Source organism: Thunnus albacares, chromosome 20 (genome assembly GCF_914725855.1).
Source record: "Thunnus albacares chromosome 20, fThuAlb1.1, whole genome shotgun sequence".
NCBI classification, from domain to species: domain Eukaryota; kingdom Metazoa; phylum Chordata; class Actinopteri; order Scombriformes; family Scombridae; genus Thunnus; species Thunnus albacares.
Genome location: NC_058125.1, coordinates 27,045,597 through 27,068,310, shown reverse-complemented (window position 1 = coordinate 27,068,310; position 22,714 = coordinate 27,045,597). Strand labels below are relative to the sequence as shown.

The 22,714-nt window shown below is 38.4% G+C and overlaps 2 protein-coding genes across 2 annotated transcripts in view; both read right to left on the bottom strand.

Moving 5' to 3' along the window:
- LOC122971137 (microfibril-associated glycoprotein 4-like) overlaps positions 1-22,714 on the bottom strand; it is a 750,976-nt gene that overhangs the window by 158,849 nt on the left and 569,413 nt on the right. The gene's annotated exons all lie outside the window — the stretch shown is intronic.
- LOC122971764 (microfibril-associated glycoprotein 4-like) lies at positions 4,721-16,122 on the bottom strand. The gene is made up of 6 exons (XM_044338504.1): positions 16,040-16,122; positions 8,145-8,337; positions 6,470-6,508; positions 6,288-6,384; positions 6,020-6,187; positions 4,721-5,493 (listed from the first exon to the last, which is right to left on the bottom strand). Exons 1-6 carry the CDS (start codon positions 16,120-16,122, stop codon positions 5,237-5,239), a joined length of 837 nt encoding a protein of 278 aa, XP_044194439.1. The 3' UTR covers positions 4,721-5,236.

Sequence of the window (22,714 nt, the reverse complement as noted above, 5' to 3'; positions counted from 1 at the left end):
GAACAGCTGGCAGAGAAAGGGTTAATGTGAATCTAATGAAGTGACAGGAAAGAGTCTGAGGACAAACTCACTGATGAGCAGCTGAGATTATACTGCTGTTACTGTGGCAACATCACCACAGTTATTGCGACATACAGCAGTGAAGCTGCAGAGCTGTTTGTGTGTTTTCTTTTTTAAATTTTATTTTTTTCTATTGAGTGAAACATAAATGATTAACATGAAAACACAAATGACACAAGACAATACAAACAAAACAACAAGAAGAAAAAATAAAATAAAATGTTGCTTTAACACTAGATTCATGTTTGTCTGTGTGTGTGTATGTGTGTGTGTGTGTATGTGTGTGTGTGTATATGTGTGTGTGTGTGTGTATGTGTGTGTGTGTGTGTGTGTGTGTATATGTGTGTGCCTGTGTGTGTGTGTGTGTGTGTGTGTGTGTGTGTGTATATATGTGTGTGTGTGTGTGTGTGTATGTGTGTGTGTGTGTGTGTGTGTGTGTGTATGTGTGTGTGTGTGTGTCTGGTTGGGTCTCAGGGATGAAGATGTGACAGGGTGAAACCAGGATGGTTCATTTTGTGGTAGTTTGTTTGTCTGGCCATACTCCCTTCTCTCTCCTCCTCCCCCGTCCTTGTTCTCTCCTGCTTCAGGCCTCCAGGCCTGTAGGAGGTTTTCTGGCCTGTTGCAGGTCAGATCCCCTCTAGAACAGCCCCCAAACCTACAGGAGGGGTCTGTTCATTTGGGTCTGAGGAGCAACTTTCTATCTGAAGGAGCGATCAGACCCTCAGACACCAAGCTGGGTGTCTTTTCTGGGGTCCAGAAAGCAGGTTTAGTGCAAACTCTGAGTTGTTCAGCCTGAGATGAGGGAAACTCTGGGTTTTCAGTTTCAGAGTGAGAGCTAACTTAATCTCTGGGTCAGTTACCATGGTAACTTAAACTCTGGGTCAGTTACCATGGTAACTCTGTGAAGCTAACCTGCTCGCTGGCAGGTTTTCATGAACAAACTCTGAGTTTCTCTGTTTCCTCTTACAGAGTTTCATGTCTTCATTCATTCAGTTCATGTTGAAGCTCATTCATTAGTGAAGGTTTACTGTCTGTCAGAATCTAAATCCTGGTTGGATATTAGTTTGTTACTCAGGACTTTCTAAAGTTACCACCTTTATACACATCAGTCATTTCTTTGAACAACAGTTTTTTCTCTCACAGTTAAATATTACACAGTGTGAATTCATCCTCAGCTCAGAATCAAAACTCTGTGTCCTTCTGTTATAACTCTGAGACTCTTTCAGTTTGTTAGAGCAGCTCCTGACCTGAAATCTTTATCAATCTCAGTTTAAATTTAAACAATCAGTATAAAGCTTTAGACACAGAGGATCAATGAATAATTATCTCTATCAGTCATGATGTGATTGGTCCACTGATGGAACATCATTCCTATAATATTTGAGATTATATGTTAATATTTCTGAGTGAGCAGGATCGTGGTGCAGCTGCAGAATGTAGTTTGAAAGTGAGTTTTTTAAATAAGGAGCAAAGTCTGAACGTGTTTCAACAGCATTTCAGTGACAATGTTTAAATTTACACATTTGTTGAAGCAGCTGAAATAAAGTCAAGAGAAAGTCAGCAACAATAAACCAAACTGAACCTGGACTGCAGAGGGTTAAAGACAAAAAGCCTCACTTGAACAGATGGAAGAAGCTGCAATATTACAGATTGCATGTCTGTAAAGGGCTTTAGTCATGATGGATAATACTTTGGCGCCCTCGGCTGGCACAAAGATAAAAGTGCATGATCTACGATGCACATTTATCTTTAAAAAAAAGAGCCTGAGTCAGAGTGGGAAAAGTGTCAATAAAGTTTTATTCAGTCGTCCATTAATTCATTTATCAGACTTACATTTTGTTTGTTTGTTGTATTTGTTCAACTTTAATCTGACAGACAAAACACAGGAAGCAGCAACTGAAGATGAAAAATATAGTTAAAGATTTAAAACATGTATAGATCAAAGACACAGAGACATGACTGTAGCTCACAGTCTGATCAGTAATAATGTGTTTGCTGATTTGCACTTGAAAAGGCATAAAGTTTAAAATACAGTAAATTTTAAATGTTTAGATGTCTATTTGTATCTCAGCTCAACATCATTCAGTGACTTTATTTCAGCTGCTTCAACAAATGTGTAAATTTAAACATTGTCACTGAAATGCTGTTGAAACACGTTCAGACTTTGCTCCTTATTTAAAAAACTCACTTTCAAACTACATTCTGCAGCTGCACCGCGATCCTGCTCACTCAGAAATAATAACATATAATCTCAAATATTATAAGAATGATGTTCCATCAGTGGACCAATCACATCATGACTGATAGAGATAATTATTCATTGATCCTCTGTGTCTAAAGCTTCATACTGATTGTTTAAATTTAAACTGAGATTACACATTATGTGCAATAAAGATTTCAGGTCAGGAGCTGCTCTAACAAACTGACAGAGTCTGAGGATGAATTCACACTGTGTAATATTTAACTGTGAGAGAAAAAACTGCTGTTCAAAGAAATGACTGATGTGTATAAAGGTGGTAACTTTAGAAAGTCCTGAGTAACAAACTAATATCCAACCAGGATTTAGATTCTGACAGACAGTAAACCTTCACTAATGAATGAGCTTTGATACGAACTGAATGAATGAAGACATGAATCTTTGTAAAAGGAGACAGAGAGAACAGCTGTGTTCAAAATCACATACTAACATACTGCCGACTACACACTCAATCAGCACTTACTGCATACTGCATATTAAATGAACGACTAAGTTTATTACCAGCCGTCTACTAATAATATTAAATATAACATATAACAGCTGACTGTTCAAACTGAAGTACATTCAAGCAACAGTCTGAGCTACTGCTGAATGAAAATTGTTTATCACAAATGTAAAACATCATCTCTTCCACTCAACGTCACATTTTCCAGTATTATCTTAAGGCAAATTAAAATTATTTAATATTTTACTGTTAAATATTTTTTCTGCAGTAGAAATTCTTGCTAATCTAGTTTGCATCTTACTCTTTCCTGTCACTTCATTTGATTCACATTAACCCTTTCACTGCCAGCTGTTCAAGTGAGGCTGCTACACCCACCGATTGGTCCATCTCACTGTCAATCAACATATCAATAGCTTTGATCCTTACAAACTAAATGATTGGTTGTGTGTTGTCATGGCGATCCAAACCAAATGTGAACATCAAGTTCTGGTTGGTTGGTCCAACCTTTCTAAATGGATGCCCCCCCATCCCCAGTGCAAATAACAGGCTGGAGTGTGTATGAATGAGAGGTGTGTTGGATAAATGCCCTTTATTTACTTTAGCTGTCAGTCACATGATGAAGCCGCTCAGAGCCACATCTGATTAATATAAAAAGAGATGAATAATTAGTTAATTAGGAGGAAGTTTTAAAGAACTATACTGCTGCTCTTTCATGTTATAGCTCATTACAAATCATCAATCATCTTGTTATCTAAATCACCACTTTCTAAATCATCGTTCAGTATTCATATTGTTATTCTTCCTGTCAGGCAGCCATTATTTTCAGTTAATTTCTATGAAAAATCAACCTGCAGAGACTTGAAACTATTTAAGTTTAACTTTCTGTGGATTTTAAGTTCTAGATTTTTCTCCTTGTTAACAAACCACATTAGCAGAGCCAACAATACGTCAACATGCATATGGGATTTGTCAACAAGACGAAAAATATGGACCAGACTTATCCTTAAATGATGAAGAAATATTCAAGTTTTTATGCATTCAGTTCTATGTGTAAATGCGTAGATGTGTCCACACCTGTGTCTTCTTTCCAGGTAACCATCAGTGTGATCAGCGACACACTCACAGCCATCATGAGGATGAAGAGGATGGCCGACGTCGCCGCCAGAGCAGAAAAACCACAACACAGACTTGCAGTGGAAGTATTGTAAAAAAAAGAGGGACTTTGGCACTAAAAAGACTGTAACGTTGAAAGATATCTACTTGATTTGACTCATTTGGATGCTGAAGCTTCATATTAGCTTCAGATAAACTTTGAAATACATTTTTGCACAGAAGGAGGACTGTGGATTTTGTCTCCCATCACTTCCATTGTAAGTTCATTATGAAGGGATCTTCTAATGGTCAGTATGAACAGGAGGAATGATTACAGCAAGAAAAACATGTTTCAATGTTCATTTGGGCTCCTGACTGTTGTTTTAACACACACTTGAAAGGTTATGAACCTGTCCTTTAAGCAGCTGTAAAGCCATTATTTGCTGCTCATAAATATGCTTAAAATCAAAGTTGAAATAGTTATGGATCCCTGGTCAATTAGAGATTTTAAACCTGTTGCCATACGTGCATGACATCAGACAGGTCACATGTGTTTTCACCTGACATTGAGTATGTTTACATGCACATTAGTATTCTGGTTTTGGCTGTTTACAAAGAACAACGTTATTCATCTCCCTCAGCCTCTTATTTCTGCACCGACTGACTCAACAGGTGAGGTAATTGTGAGCATACAGCAGATAATGATTCACATCAGAGTCAAACCTCCACCAAACACTCTGTTGAAACCAGTTAGTTTGACTTTAAAGTGTGTGTTTACCAGACTGAAGGAAACATCTTAACCAGCAGAGTGTGAAGAGAAAACCAACCAAAACCTTCTCAAACAGTGACGTTCTCTCCTTCTGCAGCCAAGAACATCCAAAGCAAACACTCAACAAACAGTAGCATCATGTGACAGTGTGAGGGTTCATGTGTAGTTTGTGTCCTGCTGAAAGCTCAGATATACAGTCAGTCTGTGGATACAACTAGATGGAACTAATACAGACAACAGAGACATCTAGTGGTGGAACGTGTTCATTTCAGCAGAGTTCAAGCTGCTTTTAGCTCCAATACAAGTCAACTCCATCTGTCATTTGGTTCTTCATCACTTCAGTGATGTCATGTGATGTTTCTGATGGAAGCTGCTCTGTATTTGTTCCTCTGGATCCTCCACTAAGTTCCCCACCTGTCCAATCATTTCTCTACACCAACAGCTGTTTGACACAAGACTTTACACCCAGCAGCTGCTCACAAACACACTCTACACCTGACTTTTATTGATGCTGGAAATATTTATTTGAAGTATATGTGAAGTTACAGACTAGATCAGAGAGAAAGAAAGAAAGAGATCAACAGATATTCTGCTGTTCGTTCGTTCTGGAGAATTAGTGCACAGGACGAATCTTCATGCTGATGGCCTTCAGGGAGTATTCAAAGCCCCTCCATGGGCCCCACTCCACTCCAGCAGCATGGGGAGTGTCATCAGCCCCCCAGCGATAAGCCCCGTCGGGGTTTGCTCTGTAACAGCCGCGGCCGTACCAGAACGCCCCCAGGAAGAGTTTGGCACAGTTCTTCCTGTAGGGGTCCTGGTCTTTGTCGAAGGTGGAGAACTTCTGTCCGTTGCAATAACTCAGGGCGTCTCCTACAGAAACACAAGAAAACAACAAGTGTCTGATCACAACACTACTGCTAATGACATCATATTATAAAATGTTATATAACTAATAATAATATTATATAACTATTAACTTATTAACACTACAAATTTCACTACTAATTCAGTACTACTGCTATGGCTACCACTTGTACAAACACTTCTAGTACTACTAGTACTGCATCTGCTGCTGCTACTGTAACATAACAACATACAGTATGTCATGTAGACAAGAACTGCAAAAGCTCCAACGGACATAAACACTTGAAACCTGCTGCGCCTCATTTACATTGTTTTCCTTTAAATGTGTTTATAAAAACAAAAGCTTCCATGTAATTAATAAAACATGAGCAGACCACAGATTTGTTGTTACTGACTTGAAAATCTTTGTGAATCTGTCTTTAGCTGAAAGAATCAAGCAAATAATCCAATATAAGGACAGAAATCTTCAATGTCTCCATGTGGAAACTAAACATCAGAAAAACAAAACTACTACCTGCTAACAGTAACTGACCTGCTCCTCCATTTTTAAATCCAGACACATGCAGTCTGTATCCGTAGAACTCTGATTCAATGGAGAACGAGGACCAACGAGCAAACACTTTCTTTCCATTGAAGTCCTCCATGTCGACCAGCAGCTCGACCTTCTTCCTCCGTGTCAGATGGAAGAGATTCTCAAGACCTGAAAGCACACAAACATGAAGTCACATCAGAGTTTAATGTTTGTTTTTATGAACAGTTTCATGAAGTCACATGACTGTTAGTTTGGTTTCATCTCTCACCGAGCCAGTACTCTCCAGCAGCGCTACCAAAACCCTTCTTGTATTGATTCCAGGGCCTGTAGAAGTTCACCGAGCCGTCCATCCTCCTCTGGAACACCTGAGGGGGGGGATTAACTCAATAAACACACAAGATACTGAAAACCACTTGGCTGTGAATTGATGACTTCAGTTAAAAAACTCACCGTCCACCGTCCTCCTACTGAGTCCATGTCACAGTACACCTACACACAAATACACTCATTAGTAAATATGATCCTTTAGCTAAAACTACATTCAATCAATCAGCAGCTGCCACGTCTTGAGTCTGAAGTATTTTAAAGATAGAGTATCCAGCTGCTCCAACTAACTCCCATTCAAAAAGCCTCAACTTCTCTCTAGAAATACTGAGTCAATCATGTTTTCAACGAGTCCTTCTGGTCTCATGTCTCTAAATTTAAACCCTCTAATAGGTGTGTGTTGATGGTCATTTTGGAAATTATTGCTCCGTTAATGAAATTTGAAGACTTATAGTAGCTTTGATGTCTGACGTGTGGGCGTTGATTGACAGCTGTGATTGACAGGTGGCTCCCCTGCTGCTCTTCCCGGCTCCGAGACTCGCACTCAATCGGACTGTTGTTGCAATATTTCACTAAATTTAATGTTACTTGATTATGATACCTGTTCAGTTAGCACAATGTGTGCCTTAAAAATCATTGCAATGTCTGGTAGTTTTCCCTTTAGCTGCATGTGCTCCCGTGAGGTGCATGCACTTCTCGGTGAGCACACAGAACTCAGCGTAACACCTCCGCTGCAAACCTGACTGACTACTGACTGACCAACGGTACCGTGAGTACCCGTTGTATATATTGTAAATAATCACTTTTACTGAACTGTGAATACAGACGCTGATATTCCAGTTTGATTTCCTGGTTTGATTTGTTTTGTGGGGATCTGCAGTAAAACCTGAAGCAGACTTTTGAGTTGTCTTTCTTTTTGTGGCTGTGAACAAGATTGATTGACTGTGGGACGAGTTTTTCAGACACACACACACAGACACACACACACCAACATTGCTTTGCTTATTTGATTTAATACACTTATTGAAAAGTGAATTGAGTTGTGGTCTGTTTGTTTTTGCAGTGCTGGTTTTTGGTGACATATAATTAATTGCTACTTGCTGTTTGATTTATTGTTTTGTAGAGCAAAGCAAGTTTATTTGTACAGCACATTTAAACAATAAGGCAATGTAAAAAGACATTTAAATACTATTAAAAAAGTGTTAAATTTGGAAATAAAAAGAAGCTAAAATAGAATAAGAGATAAAACAGGAGAATAAAAGTCACAGTGCAGTGTAAGATATTAACTCTCATGTTTGGTTTAATAAAAGGCAAACAGAAAAGTCTTCAGCTGTGATTTAAAGAACTGAGAGTTGCAGCAGACCTGCAGTTTTCTGGGAGTTTGTTCAGATATGTGGAGCATAAAAACTGAACGCTGCTTCTCCGGGTTTAGTTTTGACTCTGGGGACAGAAAGCAGACCTGATCCAGACCACCTGAGAGGTCTGGATGCTTCATAACGCAGCAGTGGATCAGAAATGTATTTCAGCCATAAACCATTCAGTGCTTTATGGTTTGACGGCGCTATTTTCTTTCTATTTTATAATTATTATTTGTCAGATGTGACTCTGACTGGCAGCCCTCTTCATTTAAAAGTGTCAGAACTGTTTCAATCTTTATATACAGTCTGTGTATCCAACCAGTAACACGACTACCTCCACTTATATCTGCTGGTTTAGTAGAATCAACCTGAACTGTCTTCACATGGTGACTCATCTATGAACCAACATCTTCTAACTGAGTCCCAGAGAGGATGAAGTGTACCTCGACAGCAGATGTGGGTCCGATGGGATAGATGGTGTACACTCCACTGGGTTGGCTTTTGTCATGGTGATAGATGTCACTGCAGTCCAGCGGGAGGAAGAGAGATAAGCAGGAGGTCAACACTGGAGCCAGCAGGAGGAGAACCACTGAAACCAGCTGCAACAGAAACACAGCAGCAGACACAGAACAGAGGCTGTTAAAGGACGGTTTCACAATTTATCAAGTGTCTTTAAACAATGGTCAGGTGTCCATATGAACAATGAAAGAGGTTTTCCTCACTGTAATCATTCCTCCTGTTAATACTGGCTCAGGCACGTGCACAGATAGACCCCCACACACATAACATCAATTGATTGTAAAATTGATGTTATGTGTGTTTGTAGACGTGTAATGTGAATTCATGTATTATAAGTGGGTTTTTTTTTTGCTTGACCACCTGCCCCCCCAAATGTCTTTGCACTGCCTTGAACTGACCATTAAAAGATCCTTCAAATGTGCTTTCAATGTAAGTGATGGAGGCCAAAATCCACAGTGTGTCCACACAGTCATTTAAAGTTGATGTGAAGCTTATATTCAGCTTCAGCAGTCTGAGTTAGTCATATCAAGTGGATATCTGACACATTTACAGTCTTTTTAGCATCAAATTCCCTCTTTGTGTTTCCTCGGACAGTGTTTCCCTGTTGAGCTGCGGTGGAAGTATAGTAACAAAAAGAGGAACTTTGGCACTAAAAAGACTGTAACGTTGAAAGATATCTACTTGATTTGACTCATTTGGACGCTGAAGCTTCATATTGGCTTCAGATAAACTTTGAAATATATTTTTCTACAGAAGGAGGACTGTGGATTTTGTCTCCCATCACTTCCATTGTAAGTTCATTATGAAGGGATCTTCTAATGGTCAGTATGAACAAGAGGAATGATTACAGCAAGAAAAACAGGTTTCAATGTTCATTTGGGCTCCTGACTGTTGTTTTAACACAGACCTGAAAAGTTGTGAACCCGTCCTTCAACATACTGAAACTACTGATCAATATTTATTCAGTATAAAGTCACAAACTTACCTTCATCTTCAGAGTTCAGCTGAGGTGATCTGATGAAAATCTTAATGTCAATCAGTCTGGATGCTCTGATGTTTCTGAGCTGTATTTATATCCTAGAGATTCTTTCAGTGGGTCTGCCTAAACCTAACCAGCCTCACCATGTAGTAGGCGTGTCTGTAGTACTGTAGGAGTGTCATGTAGTAGGTCTACTGTACGTCGACTACTTGATTTTTCTGCTTATGTGGGTGGAGACAAAAGCAATAGATCTCAGGCTGGCAGACTAAGACTACTTTGCAGATCACTGATAATACTAATATAACTTAACTTTTAACTATAAAAAATGAAATAAATAATGAAATGAATTAAAGACTGTGTTGCATTTGAACCCTTTTTAACATGATGAGTTTTTACTGTTTTTAAACAGTTTTCAAACACCTTATGAATTGTTTCTCATGACTGTATGATCTTTTTAACCTTATCACAGCAGTTTTATCTTATTACAGATCCATGACTTTAATGTCTTTATAAACTTGTAACAGACCATTAGTGTATCATACTTTTAACTTGTCACAGGAGCAGTTTTTGTTTTGGGACATTTGTTATAAATTTGCTCCTATTAAGTTTAAGTAACTTTGCATGGATTTTAATGTATAACTCTGGATTTTCTCCTTGTAAACAAACCACATTAGCAGAGCCAATAGAACATCAACATGCACATGGGATTTGTTAACAAGAAGAAAAAAATAGACCAGACTTATCCTTCAATGATAAAGGAATATACAAGTTTTTTATATTTATATTCATGTTCTATGTGTAAATGCATAGACAGTGCTGGAAGAAGTATTCAGATCCTTTACTACAGTAAAAATACAAATACAGCAATGTAAAAATACTCCATTACAAGTAAAAGTCCTGCAGGAAAAATCCTACTACAGTAAAAGTACATAAGTATTATGAGTTTGATGTAGTTAAAGTATTACAGTAAAAGTAGTGGTTTGGTCCCTCTGACTGATATATTATTATATATGTTTGAGGAACAATCTGAAGTGATTTATGTTCCAGGAATGCACCCAAGCAGCCTCAACAATAAACAGTTTAACTAATTATTTCCTTAAATATTAAAGTTGATAATATAAGTGTTTGTGTCTGTGACATCACCTGCACAACAGATAAAATTCTGTCAGTCATTTGAAAACACATCCTGTTAACCAAAGGGTGTTGATCTGGTTTCAACTTTGACAGAGACATTTTTTGTTGTACTGTCTAAATCAACAAAGTCCTCAAAGATTACCTGCCTCAATGACTTCAGACCAGTTGTCCTAACATCTGTGGCCATGAAAGCATTTGAGCGCATCATTCTGTCATATTTGAAATCCTGCACCTCCCCACTGATGGACCCATCAGTTTGCTTTGCAAGCCAACCGATCTGTTGAGGATGCAGTAAGCATAGCACTCCACCCTGCCCTGCAACGCCTGGAATCACCTACACACGCATCCTGTTCATAGACTTCAGTTCTGCCTTTAATTCCATCAGTGTACTCAAAGTAAATTTCAATGTTCATGTCCAAATTTTTGGACCATATGCCACTGGACTGGGAGCTTCCTGTGGAACAGGCCACAGAGGGTGAAGGTTAATAACTTAACCTCACAACCTCTCACCCTCAGCACAGGAGCTCCTCAGGCTCCACGTGGTTATTCTCACTGTACACCCAACCAAGTCTCACAGTGATTTGTGAAATAGTCACGAAACTTACTCTATCTATTTGTGTACATGGACACGATTTTTCCTTTTTTTCATGACAGTCGGCATGATTTTCAAACTAATGTATTTCAGTTGGAAGTAAATTTCGTGCCTGCAGCACATTTTTTTCTGTCAGTTAGGACTCAGGAGATCAGAGGCTGAGAAATCAAGTTTCTTGTCAGTTTTGTATGATAGCAGCTACATTAGCCTACCCATGATCCTTAGCAACCGTTACTATGGTGAAGAATCCAGCTAAAGCCATGACATAACCTGTATTCAGTATAACATTATATAGTACTGCAGATTGGTGGTTACCATCAGGAACAAAACACTGTACTGTATATTGAAATGTAAAGAAAATATTGTTTGTATGTATAATAAACTGGCTCAGCCATAAATTGTGCAGTTCACAGAATTTGAAGCTTTGACTGATTTCTTGAGGCAATGCAGTTTGGGACTCTTAGTTGACTAAAGCTTTATCATGTAGCCTACACAGTCCTCTAGACTTTTTATTTCAACACAGTTTGTTTGTACTGATGAACTGATCAGCTGGTTTCACACAACTGTTGGAAATGTTTAAACAGGCCGTTATGAAACAGTTCATCTAGGAAAATGAATGGATTACTTTTTCTTCTTTTACTGTTTTTGTATGACAATTGTTATTACACCTCTTGTATGTTAAAAAAGAAAAAAAAAAGAAAAAAATAGGATAAATAAAAAGTTGTTGTTTTTTTTAAATGTATGGGATAACTTCCAGAACCCGAGCTGCCCGACGTAACCCCTCTACCTTTGTATGTTGGATTTATTTGTAGACCTACTTTTCAAGTTATTATTTTTATGATGATGATGATGATGATGATGATGATGATGATGATGATGATTATTATTATTATTATTATCATTATTATTATTTTATTTATTATTTATTTATTTATTTATTATTTGCAAGCCAATAAGCACAGGGGTATTTGGGCTATCTATCTATCAATCTATCCATCTTACATATAGATAGATAGATAGATAGATAGATAGATAGATAGATAGATAGATAGATAGATTGTCACACCCTGCCTGGACTTTGTGTGTTTTTTGCTTCTTTATGTTCTTGTGTTCTTTGGGGTCTCCTGGTTTGCACTTCTGTTTAGTCCTTCGGTTCATATGGGTTTTCTTGTTATGTTTGGGTGGTGGGTTTGGACTGCCTTTTGTTGTTTTGCCTGGTGTGTTGTATACTTTAGTTTAGGTTCATGATGGTTCTTGGACAGGTTGGTATGGGTTGTATTTAGAGTATTGTGTTTTCTGGGTTTTGGTTTTGTTACTGTGTTTCCCTTGTGTGTTCATGTGGTCCTCCTCACCTGCCCTGTATCAGTCTCGTCAGCCCTGCCCTGCTTCCTGTGTTTCCCTCGGCCAATCACTCCCAGCCTGCCCTTGTGTCTCTTCACCTGTTCCCCATTCCCTGATTAGTTTAGTCTGTATTTAAGGTCTGGTTTTGAGTTGAGTCTTTGTTGGATCATTCGTTTTGTTTCGTCTGCTAGTTCTGTTCAGCTCTGTTTTCCTGCTCATGACCCTCCACGATTAAAGGAGATTTTTTTCATCAAATCTGCATTCTGGCCTCTGCATTTGGGTCCACTCCTGCTTCCCCAACCTGACATAGATAGATAGATAGATGCCTATGTTTTGTTTTGCTTTGTGTTTTTGGCCGATTCTCTTCTTTTGGCCTGTGTCCACATAACATGACTGTCCAGTTTCTCTCTGCTCAAACGAACAAAATGGCTGCCATTCCTTTTATTCTCAATGGAAAATGCAATACTTTAGATAGTTTTGACATTAAAATGCATTTTGATAACATTTTTAGCAAGAAATGTGCAATTTATTTTCATAATCTTCATTCAGTGAATGTATATGATATTTAATTTGTGACTTATTACGGAGATTCTTGCAGGCTTTCTATCGTTGCTATGGTGATTGCTATGAACACTGGTATCATAAAACCATGTAGTTGTAACTGTTTGATGTTCATTCAATAAAAAAGTAGATTTTACAGTGCCCTAGGGATGAATTGAATTTGAATTCCCAAATTTCAAGCTTTGTGATTGGCTGACCGGAGGAGATCAGTTTCCCCCATGGTTAACGTAGACATTTCAATGTATGTTACCATAGAAACCGCTCTGAGAGCAGGAAGGTTAGCTGTTGATCTACTGAAATTTTTAACATATTGATAAGCATTGAGAAGGCAGTTTAATACCTGCATGATGTGACTGAAAAAACATTTTCAATCCAGAACAAACAAGCTCCTTAAACACAGTTTGAAGTGTTGCATAACTCCCACTGACATTGAACACCAACCCACAACCCCATTTCTAGAATAGTAGCTAAAATATCTGAAATGAACCAACATCTTTACTTTTTCTTGATATAGATGATCTAGATGCAGTTTAATAAGTAGTTCGGCTTTACTAGATATTTGATATATTCAGTAGATATATTATTTTATGACCCTATATTTACAACCTATTTTACAAACTGGAAGAACAACTGTGGTGCTGATTTGTATCAAGCTGCGTGGTACTGCTCTGAGAAATTGTAGGGTTTTTTAAATATTAATGTTTTTCCTAGAATTGGAAAACTTATGTTGCTGAATTAAAAGCCTTCAAATATGCACAAAGGTCAAGGTTCAAAGGTCAGTATTTCACAGCAGGAGCCATGTAGAACCTTCATCCTGACATATGTTACTCTCCAGGTCGAAACCTTTCCAATGATGTATTTGCTTTAGCTCTATGACACAGTTTTAATTTGCTCATTTCATGGACACAAGCCATCCCAGACCTAGTTTCAGAGCACTTTGAAGGACCAAGATATTGTTGTGTCAGATTGTTGAAGGAAAATATACCAGATCAAAAAACTATCTTTTGAAAATAAAAAGGGAGTCAGAGGTCCAAGCAGCAAAGTGTTCTTTAATGCCGGCAAAAAAGGGGAGCAAATTAGCACTTTTACAACGAACCAAATCGCTCCGAAGGTTTTTCCTTCTGGGCGTAGTTTTTATTCCCTTGGGTCGGCATAGGTCACACCTATCGTCCACCCTCCCTAATTTTTGGCCAATAATTCTGTTATCTTTATCTCCGTCACTCGTTGTTGGTCAAAACTCTTCAGGTTTTGAGCTGTTTGAGGATATGTACTGGCATATTCAATTCTACCTGGTTATATCCAATTTTTATATAAGTATTGGGAATCATTTTACTCCATTATTGCCAAGTTGTCTTCTGGCCTTTTATTTTTTTTATAAGTTATTCTACTCAAGACTTTAATGCAGACCCAAGCAAAGTGACTTGTAATACAAACAAAATTTCTCCAGTGTATGATTATGATTCTTCTACCGTGCCTCTATACGTACATTGTGATTAAATATGGTTCATGAGATTATAACTACACCAATACAAATTGTATCACACTAGCCCTTATTGCTTGTAAACTTATAAAATCAATCTGCATAGCTTAATATTGCCTTTAAGCACACCAATGACATTTAATGAAAATACACCACAATATAAAACAAAGCTTTTTGTTTGTTTGTTTTAGTGGAAATAGTGACTAAACTGAATCACCTTCAGAGATTACAATACTGCTGACATATAGGGCATTACTACAGGCTTGGAGGAAGGCCTGAAGTGCTTGGGTTAGGGTTAGGGCTGAAACGACCAACCTGTTCTCATTTCCAGGTCATCAAATTCCAAAAAACAAATGCTTCAGTAAAAGCACCAAAACAACAATGTCAAAATAGTCCATTACAAGTAAAAGTACATAAGTATTATGAGCTTGATGTAGTTAAAGTATTGCAGTAAAAGTAGTGGTTTGGTCCCTCTGACTGATATATTATTATATATGACATCATTAGATTATTAATAGTGAAGCATCAGTGTTAGAGCAGCATGTTACTGTTGTAGCTGCTGGAGGTGGAGCTAGTTTACACTACTTTATATACAGTTAGCTAGTTTAGTCAGTGCAGAGTCAGTTCATGCTCCAACAGAAGAACAAGAGCTGAACATTAACCTCAGAAGAACTGAACCTCACAGGTTATTAAAGGCCCAACATGTGTACATTTTGATCAACAATAAACATCCACAGTTTCTTTTTTATAAGTTAAAAGACAAAACAAAACAAAAAACAACTGTAACAACCACAGAAATCAACAAATATTAAAAAACACATTCAGGAAACAAACAACGAAAACAAAATCAAACCTTTAAAGACACAAATACACAAACATTTCATTTATCAGCAGGCAACAACATATTTAGAAATAAACCTAAATTCTAATTTTTATAGTCAAAGTAATGGTATTATTATGTGAAGCAAATGTATCAATAATGAAGTCTCTGATCGTTCAAGATGTTTTTTAGTAACACTACTTGTGTCTGAAAACATCCTTCCAACATAAAGTAACATTTGAGGAACAATCTGAAGTGATTTATGTTAAAGGAATCCACCCAAGCAGCCTCAACAATAAACATTTTAACTAATTATTTCCTTAAATATTAAAGTTTATAATATACAGTACAGACCAAAAGTTTGGACACACCTTCTCATTCAATGAGTTTCCTTTCTTTTCATGACTATTGACATTGTAGATTCACACTGAAGGCATCAAAACTATGAATTAACACATGTGGAAATATGTACTTAACAAAAAAGTGTAAAACAACTGAAAATACGCCTTATATTCTAGTTTCTTCAAAGTAGCCACTTTTTGCTCTGATTACTTCTTTGCACACACTCTGCATTCTCTTGATGAGCTTCAAGAGGTAGTCACCTGAAATGGTTTTCACTTCACAGGTGTGCCCTGTCAGGTTTAATAAGTGGGATTTCTTGCCTTATAAATGGGGTTGGGACCATCAGTTGTGTTGTGCAGAAGTCAGGTGGATACACAGCTCATAGTCCTACTGAATAGACTGTTAGAATTTGTATTATGGCAAGAAAAAAGCAGCTAAGTAAAGAAAAACGAGTGGCCATCATTACTTTAAGAACTGAAGGTCAGTCAGTCCGAAAAATTGGGAAAACTTTGAAAGTGTCCCCAAGTGCGGTCGCAAAAACCATCAAGCGCTACAAAGAAACTGGCTCACATGAGGACCGCCCCAGGAAAGGAAGACCAAGAGTCACCTCTGCCGCGGAGGATAAGTTCATCCGAGTCACCAGCCTCAGACATCGCAGGTTAACAGCAGCTCAGATTAGAGACCAGGTCAATGCCACACAGAGTTCTAGCAGCAGACACATCTCTAGAACAACTGTTAAGAGGAGACTGTGTGAATCAGGCCTTCATGGTAGAATAGCTGCCAGGAAACCACTGCTAAGGACAGGCAACAAGCAGAAGAGACTTGTTTGGGCTAAAGAACACAAGGAATGGACATTAAACCAGTGGAAATCTGTAAATCTGTGCTTTGGTCTGATGAGTCCAAATTTGAGATCTTTGGTTCCAACCACCGTGTCTTTGTGCGACGCAGAAAAGGTGAACGGATGGACTCTACATGCCTGGTTCCCACCGTGAAGCATGGAAGAGGAGGTGTGATGGTGTGGGGGTGCTTTGCTGGTGACACTGTTGGGGATTTATTCCAAATTGAAGGCATACTGAACCAGCATGGCTACCACAGCATCTTGCAGCGGCATGCTATTCCATCCAGTTTTCGTTTAGTTGGACCATCATTTATTTTTCAACAGGACAATGACCCCAAACACATCTCCAGGCTGTGTAAGGGCTATTTGAGCAAGAAAGAGAGTGATGGGGTGCTGCGCCAGATGACCTGGCCTCCACAGTCACCGGGCCTGAACCCAATCGAGATGGTTTGGGGTGAGCTGGACCGCAGAGTGAAGGCAAAAGGGCCAACAAGTGCTAAGCATCTCTGGGAACTCCTTCAAGACTGTTGGAAGACCATTTCAGGTGACTACCTCTTGAAGCTCATCAAGAGAATGCCAAGAGTGTGCGAAGCAGTAATCAAAGCAAAAGGTGGCTACTTTGAAGAAACTAGAATATAAGACATATTTTCAGTTGTTTCACACTTTTTTGTTAAGTATATAATTCCACATGTGTTAATTCATAGTTTTGATGCCTTCAGTGTGAATCTACAATTTCATAGTCATGAAAATAAAGAAAACTCTTTGAATGAGAAGGTGTGTCCAAACTTTTGGTCTGTACTGTAAGTGTTTGTGTCTGTGACATCACCTGCACAACAGATAAAATTCTGTCAGTCATTTGAAAACACATCCTGTTAACCAAAGGGTGTTGATCTGGTTTCAACTTTGACAGAGACATTTTTTGTTGTACTGTCTAAATCAACAAAGTCCTCAAAGATTACCTGCCTCAATGACTTCAGACCAGTTGTCCTAACATCTGTGGCCATGAAAGCATTTGAGTGCATCATTCTGTCATATTTGAAATCCTGCACCTCCCCACTGATGGACCCATCAGTTTGCTTTGCAAGCCAACCGATCTGTTGAGGATGCAGTAAGCATAGCACTCCACCCTGCCCTGCAACGCCTGGAATCACCAAACACCTACACACGCATCCTGTTCATAGACTTCAGTTCTGCCTTTAATTCCATCAGCGTACTCAAAGTCTAAACCAAATTTTTGGACATGAACATTGACCCGACCATATGCCACTGGATTGGGAGCTTCCTGTGGAACAGGCCACAGAGGGTGAAGGTTAATAACTTAACCTCACAACCTCTCACCCTCAGCACAGGAGCTCCTCAGGCTCCACGTGGTTATTCTCACTGTACACCCAACCAAGTCTCACAGTGATTTGTGAAATAGTCACGAAACTTACTCTATCTATTTGTGTACATGGACACGATTTTTCCTTTTTTTCATGACAGTCAGCATGATTTTCAAACTAATGTATTTCAGTTGAAAGTAGGTTTCATGCCTGCAGCACATTTTTTTCTGTCAGTTAGGACTCAGGAGATCTGAGGCTGAGAAATCAAGTTTCTTGTCAGTTTTGTATGATAGCAGCTACTTTAGCCTACCCATGATCCTTAGCAACCGTTACTATGGTGAAGAATCCAGCTAAAGCCATGACATAACCTGTATTCAGTATAACATTATATAGTACTGCAGATTGGTGGTTACCATCAGGAACAAAACACTGTACTGTATATTGAAATGTAAAGAAAATATTGTTTGTATGTATAATAAACTGGCTCAGCCATAAATTGTGCAGTTCACAGAATTTGAAGCTTTGACTGATTTCTTGAGGCAATGCAGTTTGGGACTCTTAGTTGACTAAAGCTTTATCATGTAGTCTACACAGTCCTCTAGACTTTTTATTTCAACACAGTTTGTTTGTACTGATGAACTGATCAGCTGGTTTCACACAACTGTTGGAAATGTTTAAACAGGCCGTTATGAAACAGTTCATCTAGGAAAATGAATGGATTACTTTTTCTTCTTTTACTGTTTTTGTATGACAATTGTTATTACACCTCTTGTATGTTAAAAAAGAAAAAAAAAAGAAAAAAATAGGATAAATAAAAAGTTGTTGTTTTTTTTAAATGTATGGGATAACTTCCAGAACCCGAGCTGCCCGACGTAACCCCTCTACCTTTGTATGTTGGATTTATTTGTAGACCTACTTTTCAAGTTCTTATTTTTATGATGATGATGATGATGATGATTATTGTTATTACTATTATTATTATTAATAATAATATTTATTTATTTATTTATTTATTTATTTATTTATTATTTATTTATTATTTGCGAGCCAATAAGCACAGGGGTATTTGGGCTATCTATCAATCTATCAATCTATCAATCTATCCATCTATCCATCTTACATATAGATAGATAGATAGATAGATAGATAGATAGATAGATAGATAGATAGATAGATTGTCACACCCTGCCTGGACTTTGTGTGTTTTTTGCTCTTTTTATGTTCTTGTGTTCTTTGGGGTCTCCTGGTTTCCACTTCTGTTTAGTCCTTCGGTTCATATGGGTTTTCTTGTTATATTTGGGTGGTGGGTTTGGACTGCCTTTTGTTGTTTAGCCTGGGGTCCGTTTCACAAAGCAGGTTCAACAAACTCTGAGTCTAATCCTGAACTCTGAGTTGATCTACTCTGAGATAGGAAACTCTGAGTTTCCAGTTCCAGAACAGCTGATTTGAGTCAGTTTATTCAACTCGGAGTAGTTTCACCTGGAGTTAAGCGCGTGCACCACAACTATAAAAAGCCAGCATCAGTGGAGCCCCGATTCAACGAGTCACCATGGCAACGGGGAAGAGGATGGCTGCGTTTTTCACCCCACTAGCACTAGAAATCTTAATTCGCTCATACGACGAGTTTGAACATGTTTTCAGAAAGAAGTGCAACACCGCTGCAGCTGCAAAAGAGAGGGAGACGGCTGCTGCTCGGTCAATGCGTAAGTTTAAATGTTGTCCTTTGTAATCACAATAATATTACAGAGGAAAACTGCTTGAATGGTCGCCTATTAATTTATTTCATTTAGGTCCAATCCCGCGAGGGAGAAGCGCACTTGGAAGCAGTTTAGGATGAAATTTAAAAACATTGTTCAAACAGGTGAGACCTCGGCATAATCTCATGGGGGTACCTCATTTTGATCATGTTTTACATTGTAAAGTAAATATTAAGTGGCTGTTTGACTGAGCAGCTGTTTTATCCCCAACATAATGCTGGTTTCACACACATAAATGTCTTCTCATCAACATCATGTTCTGTTAAATAATTAAGCCTATTTAAACTAACACAGACTTCTACTCAGCCAACAGAAAGAAGGCAGATGTCCGTAAAACGGGTGGTGGTCCAGCACCGCCACCTCTAACGGAGGCAGAGGAGCTGGCCCTAAGCCAGAATTTAGGAAGGCCAGTGGCTGGCCCCGACACTGTACAAGAAGCTTCCGTTTGCAAAGAAACGCAGCGCAACACACAATATCTGCTGGGATGAGAGTGCATGACTACGATTGGTAATGTTGCAAATGTAAGGACGGATTAGGTTGTGTATGTAGATGATGGACTGTGACGTGAAATGGTACCGCTCAAAAAGATAATTGTCTGGAAATGCTAGAACATCTATGCACGGTCTGATAACCATCTCTCGACGAATATTTAATTCTCTGGGCAGTAATGCTGCACCTTCATCCACGGGATCATTATCAAAAGGACATGCCATGTTAGTGAAAAAGTCGCCACCTATTGTGCCTAATGGACTTCTAATATACTGACTCTGATTGTTTTAATGATTTTTTAATTGACAGACGGCAGAACTAGGCTACGCCAAAACTCGCCTGCTGACTGAATGAATGAGGAAATCAAATGGAGTGTTTGGCTCTGAAAGAGGGCGAAGACCGAGAGAAACTCGAGGTTCATTGAGAAAAACCTGGTCCCGACCAGGTTAGGTTCATAGAGTCTGTTACTACGGTAACTGACCGAGAGCTTAAGTTACCTCTCTCTCTGAAACAGGCTAGAGTTATCCCTCTTTCTCTGGTTTGAGTTACCTCCCTTTTTGAAACGGAAAACTCAGAGTTTCCCTCATTTCAGGGTTAACAGACTCTGAGTTTTCACTAAACCTGCTTTGTGAAACGGACCCCAGAAGTTCTCTTCCTTTGACAAAGATCGGAACTCCTCCACAAACATGAACTGTGCCAGACTCTACTTGGTAACGCTCTGGTATGAGGACCATCACTATGCAAACCCCAGCAGGGTTTATCACTGGAGGGCTGATGACACTATACATGGTGTAGGAGTGGTGTGGTCCCACTGGAAGGGCTTTAACTACTCCTTGAAGACCATCAGCATGGATCTGAGTACTTTCATGGCCACAGATGTTAGGGCAACAGGTCTGAAGTCATTGAGGCAGGTAATCTTTGAAGACTTTGGCACAGGAGTAAGGGACTGTACATTTGTACTTTTTAATCTGTGTGTACACAAACACACCTGTTGATTTTGACAGTACGACAAAAAATGTCCCTGCCAAATATGATACCAGACCTACGCCCTTTGTAAACAGGATGTGCTTTCAAATGACTGAATTTATCTGTTGTACAGGTGATGTCACAGACACAAACACTAGAACTAGAAACTAGAATTTAGGTTTATTTCTAAATATGTTGTTGCCTGCTGATAAATGAGATGTTTGTTGATTTGTCTTTAAAGGTTTAATTTTGTTTTTGCTGTTTGTTTCCTGAATTTGTTTTTTTAACATTTGTTCATTTCTGTGGTTGTTACAGTTTGTTTTTGTTTTGATTTTGTTTTTTAACTTATAAAAAAGAAACTTTGGATGTCTATTGTGGATCAAAATGTACACATGTTGGGCCTTTAATAACCTGTGAGGTTCAGTTCTTCTGAGGTTAATGTTCAGCTCTTGTTCTTCTGTTGGAGCATGAACTGACTCTGCACTGACTAAACTAGCTAACTGTATATAAAGTAGTGTAAACTAGCTCCACCTCCAGCAGCTACAACAGTAGCTGCTCTAACACTGATGCTTCACTATTAATAATCTAATGATGTCATATATAATAATATATCAGTCAGAGGGACCAAACCACTACTTTTACTGCAATACTTTAACTACATCAAGCTCATAATACTTATGTACTTTTACTTGTAATGGACTATTTTGACATTGTTGTTTTGGTGCTTTTACTGAAGCATTTGTTTTTTGGAATTTGATGACCTGGAAATGAGAACAGGTTGGTCGTTTCAGCCCTAACCCTAACCCAAGCACTTCAGGCCTTCCTCCAAGCCTGTAGTAATGCCCTATATGTCAGCAGTATTGTAATCTCTGAAGGTGATTCAGTTTAGTCACTATTTCCACTAAAACAAACAAACAAAAAGCTTTGTTTTATATTGTGGTGTATTTTCATTAAATGTCATTGGTGTGCTTAAAGGCAATATTAAGCTATGCAGATTGATTTTATAAGTTTACAAGCAATAAGGGCTAGTGTGATACAATTTGTATTGGTGTAGTTATAATCTCATGAACCATATTTAATCACAATGTACGTATAGAGGCACGGTAGAAGAATCATAATCATACACTGGAGAAATTTTGTTTGTATTACAAGTCACTTTGCTTGGGTCTGCATTAAAGTCTTGAGTAGAATAACTTATAAAAAAAATAAAAGGCCAGAAGACAACTTGGCAATAATGGAGTAAAATGATTCCCAATACTTATATAAAAATTGGATATAACCAGGTAGAATTGAATATGCCAGTACATATCCTCAAACAGCTCAAAACCTGAAGAGTTTTGACCAACAACGAGTGACGGAGATAAAGATAACAGAATTATTGGCCAAAAATTAGGGAGGGTGGACGATAGGTGTGACCTATGCCGACCCAAGGGAATAAAAACTACGCCCAGAAGGAAAAACCTTCGGAGCGATTTGGTTCGTTGTAAAAGTGCTAATTTGCTCCCCTTTTTTGCCGGCATTAAAGAACACTTTGCTGCTTGGACCTCTGACTCCCTTTTTATTTTCAAAAGATAGTTTTTTGATCTGGTATATTTTCCTTCAACAATCTGACACAACAATATCTTGGTCCTTCAAAGTGCTCTGAAACTAGGTCTGGGATGGCTTGTGTCCATGAAATGAGCAAATTAAAACTGTGTCATAGAGCTAAAGCAAATACATCATTGGAAAGGTTTCGACCTGGAGAGTAACATATGTCAGGATGAAGGTTCTACATGGCTCCTGCTGTGAAATACTGACCTTTGAACCTTGACCTTTGTGCATATTTGAAGGCTTTTAATTCAGCAACATAAGTTTTCCAATTCTAGGAAAAACA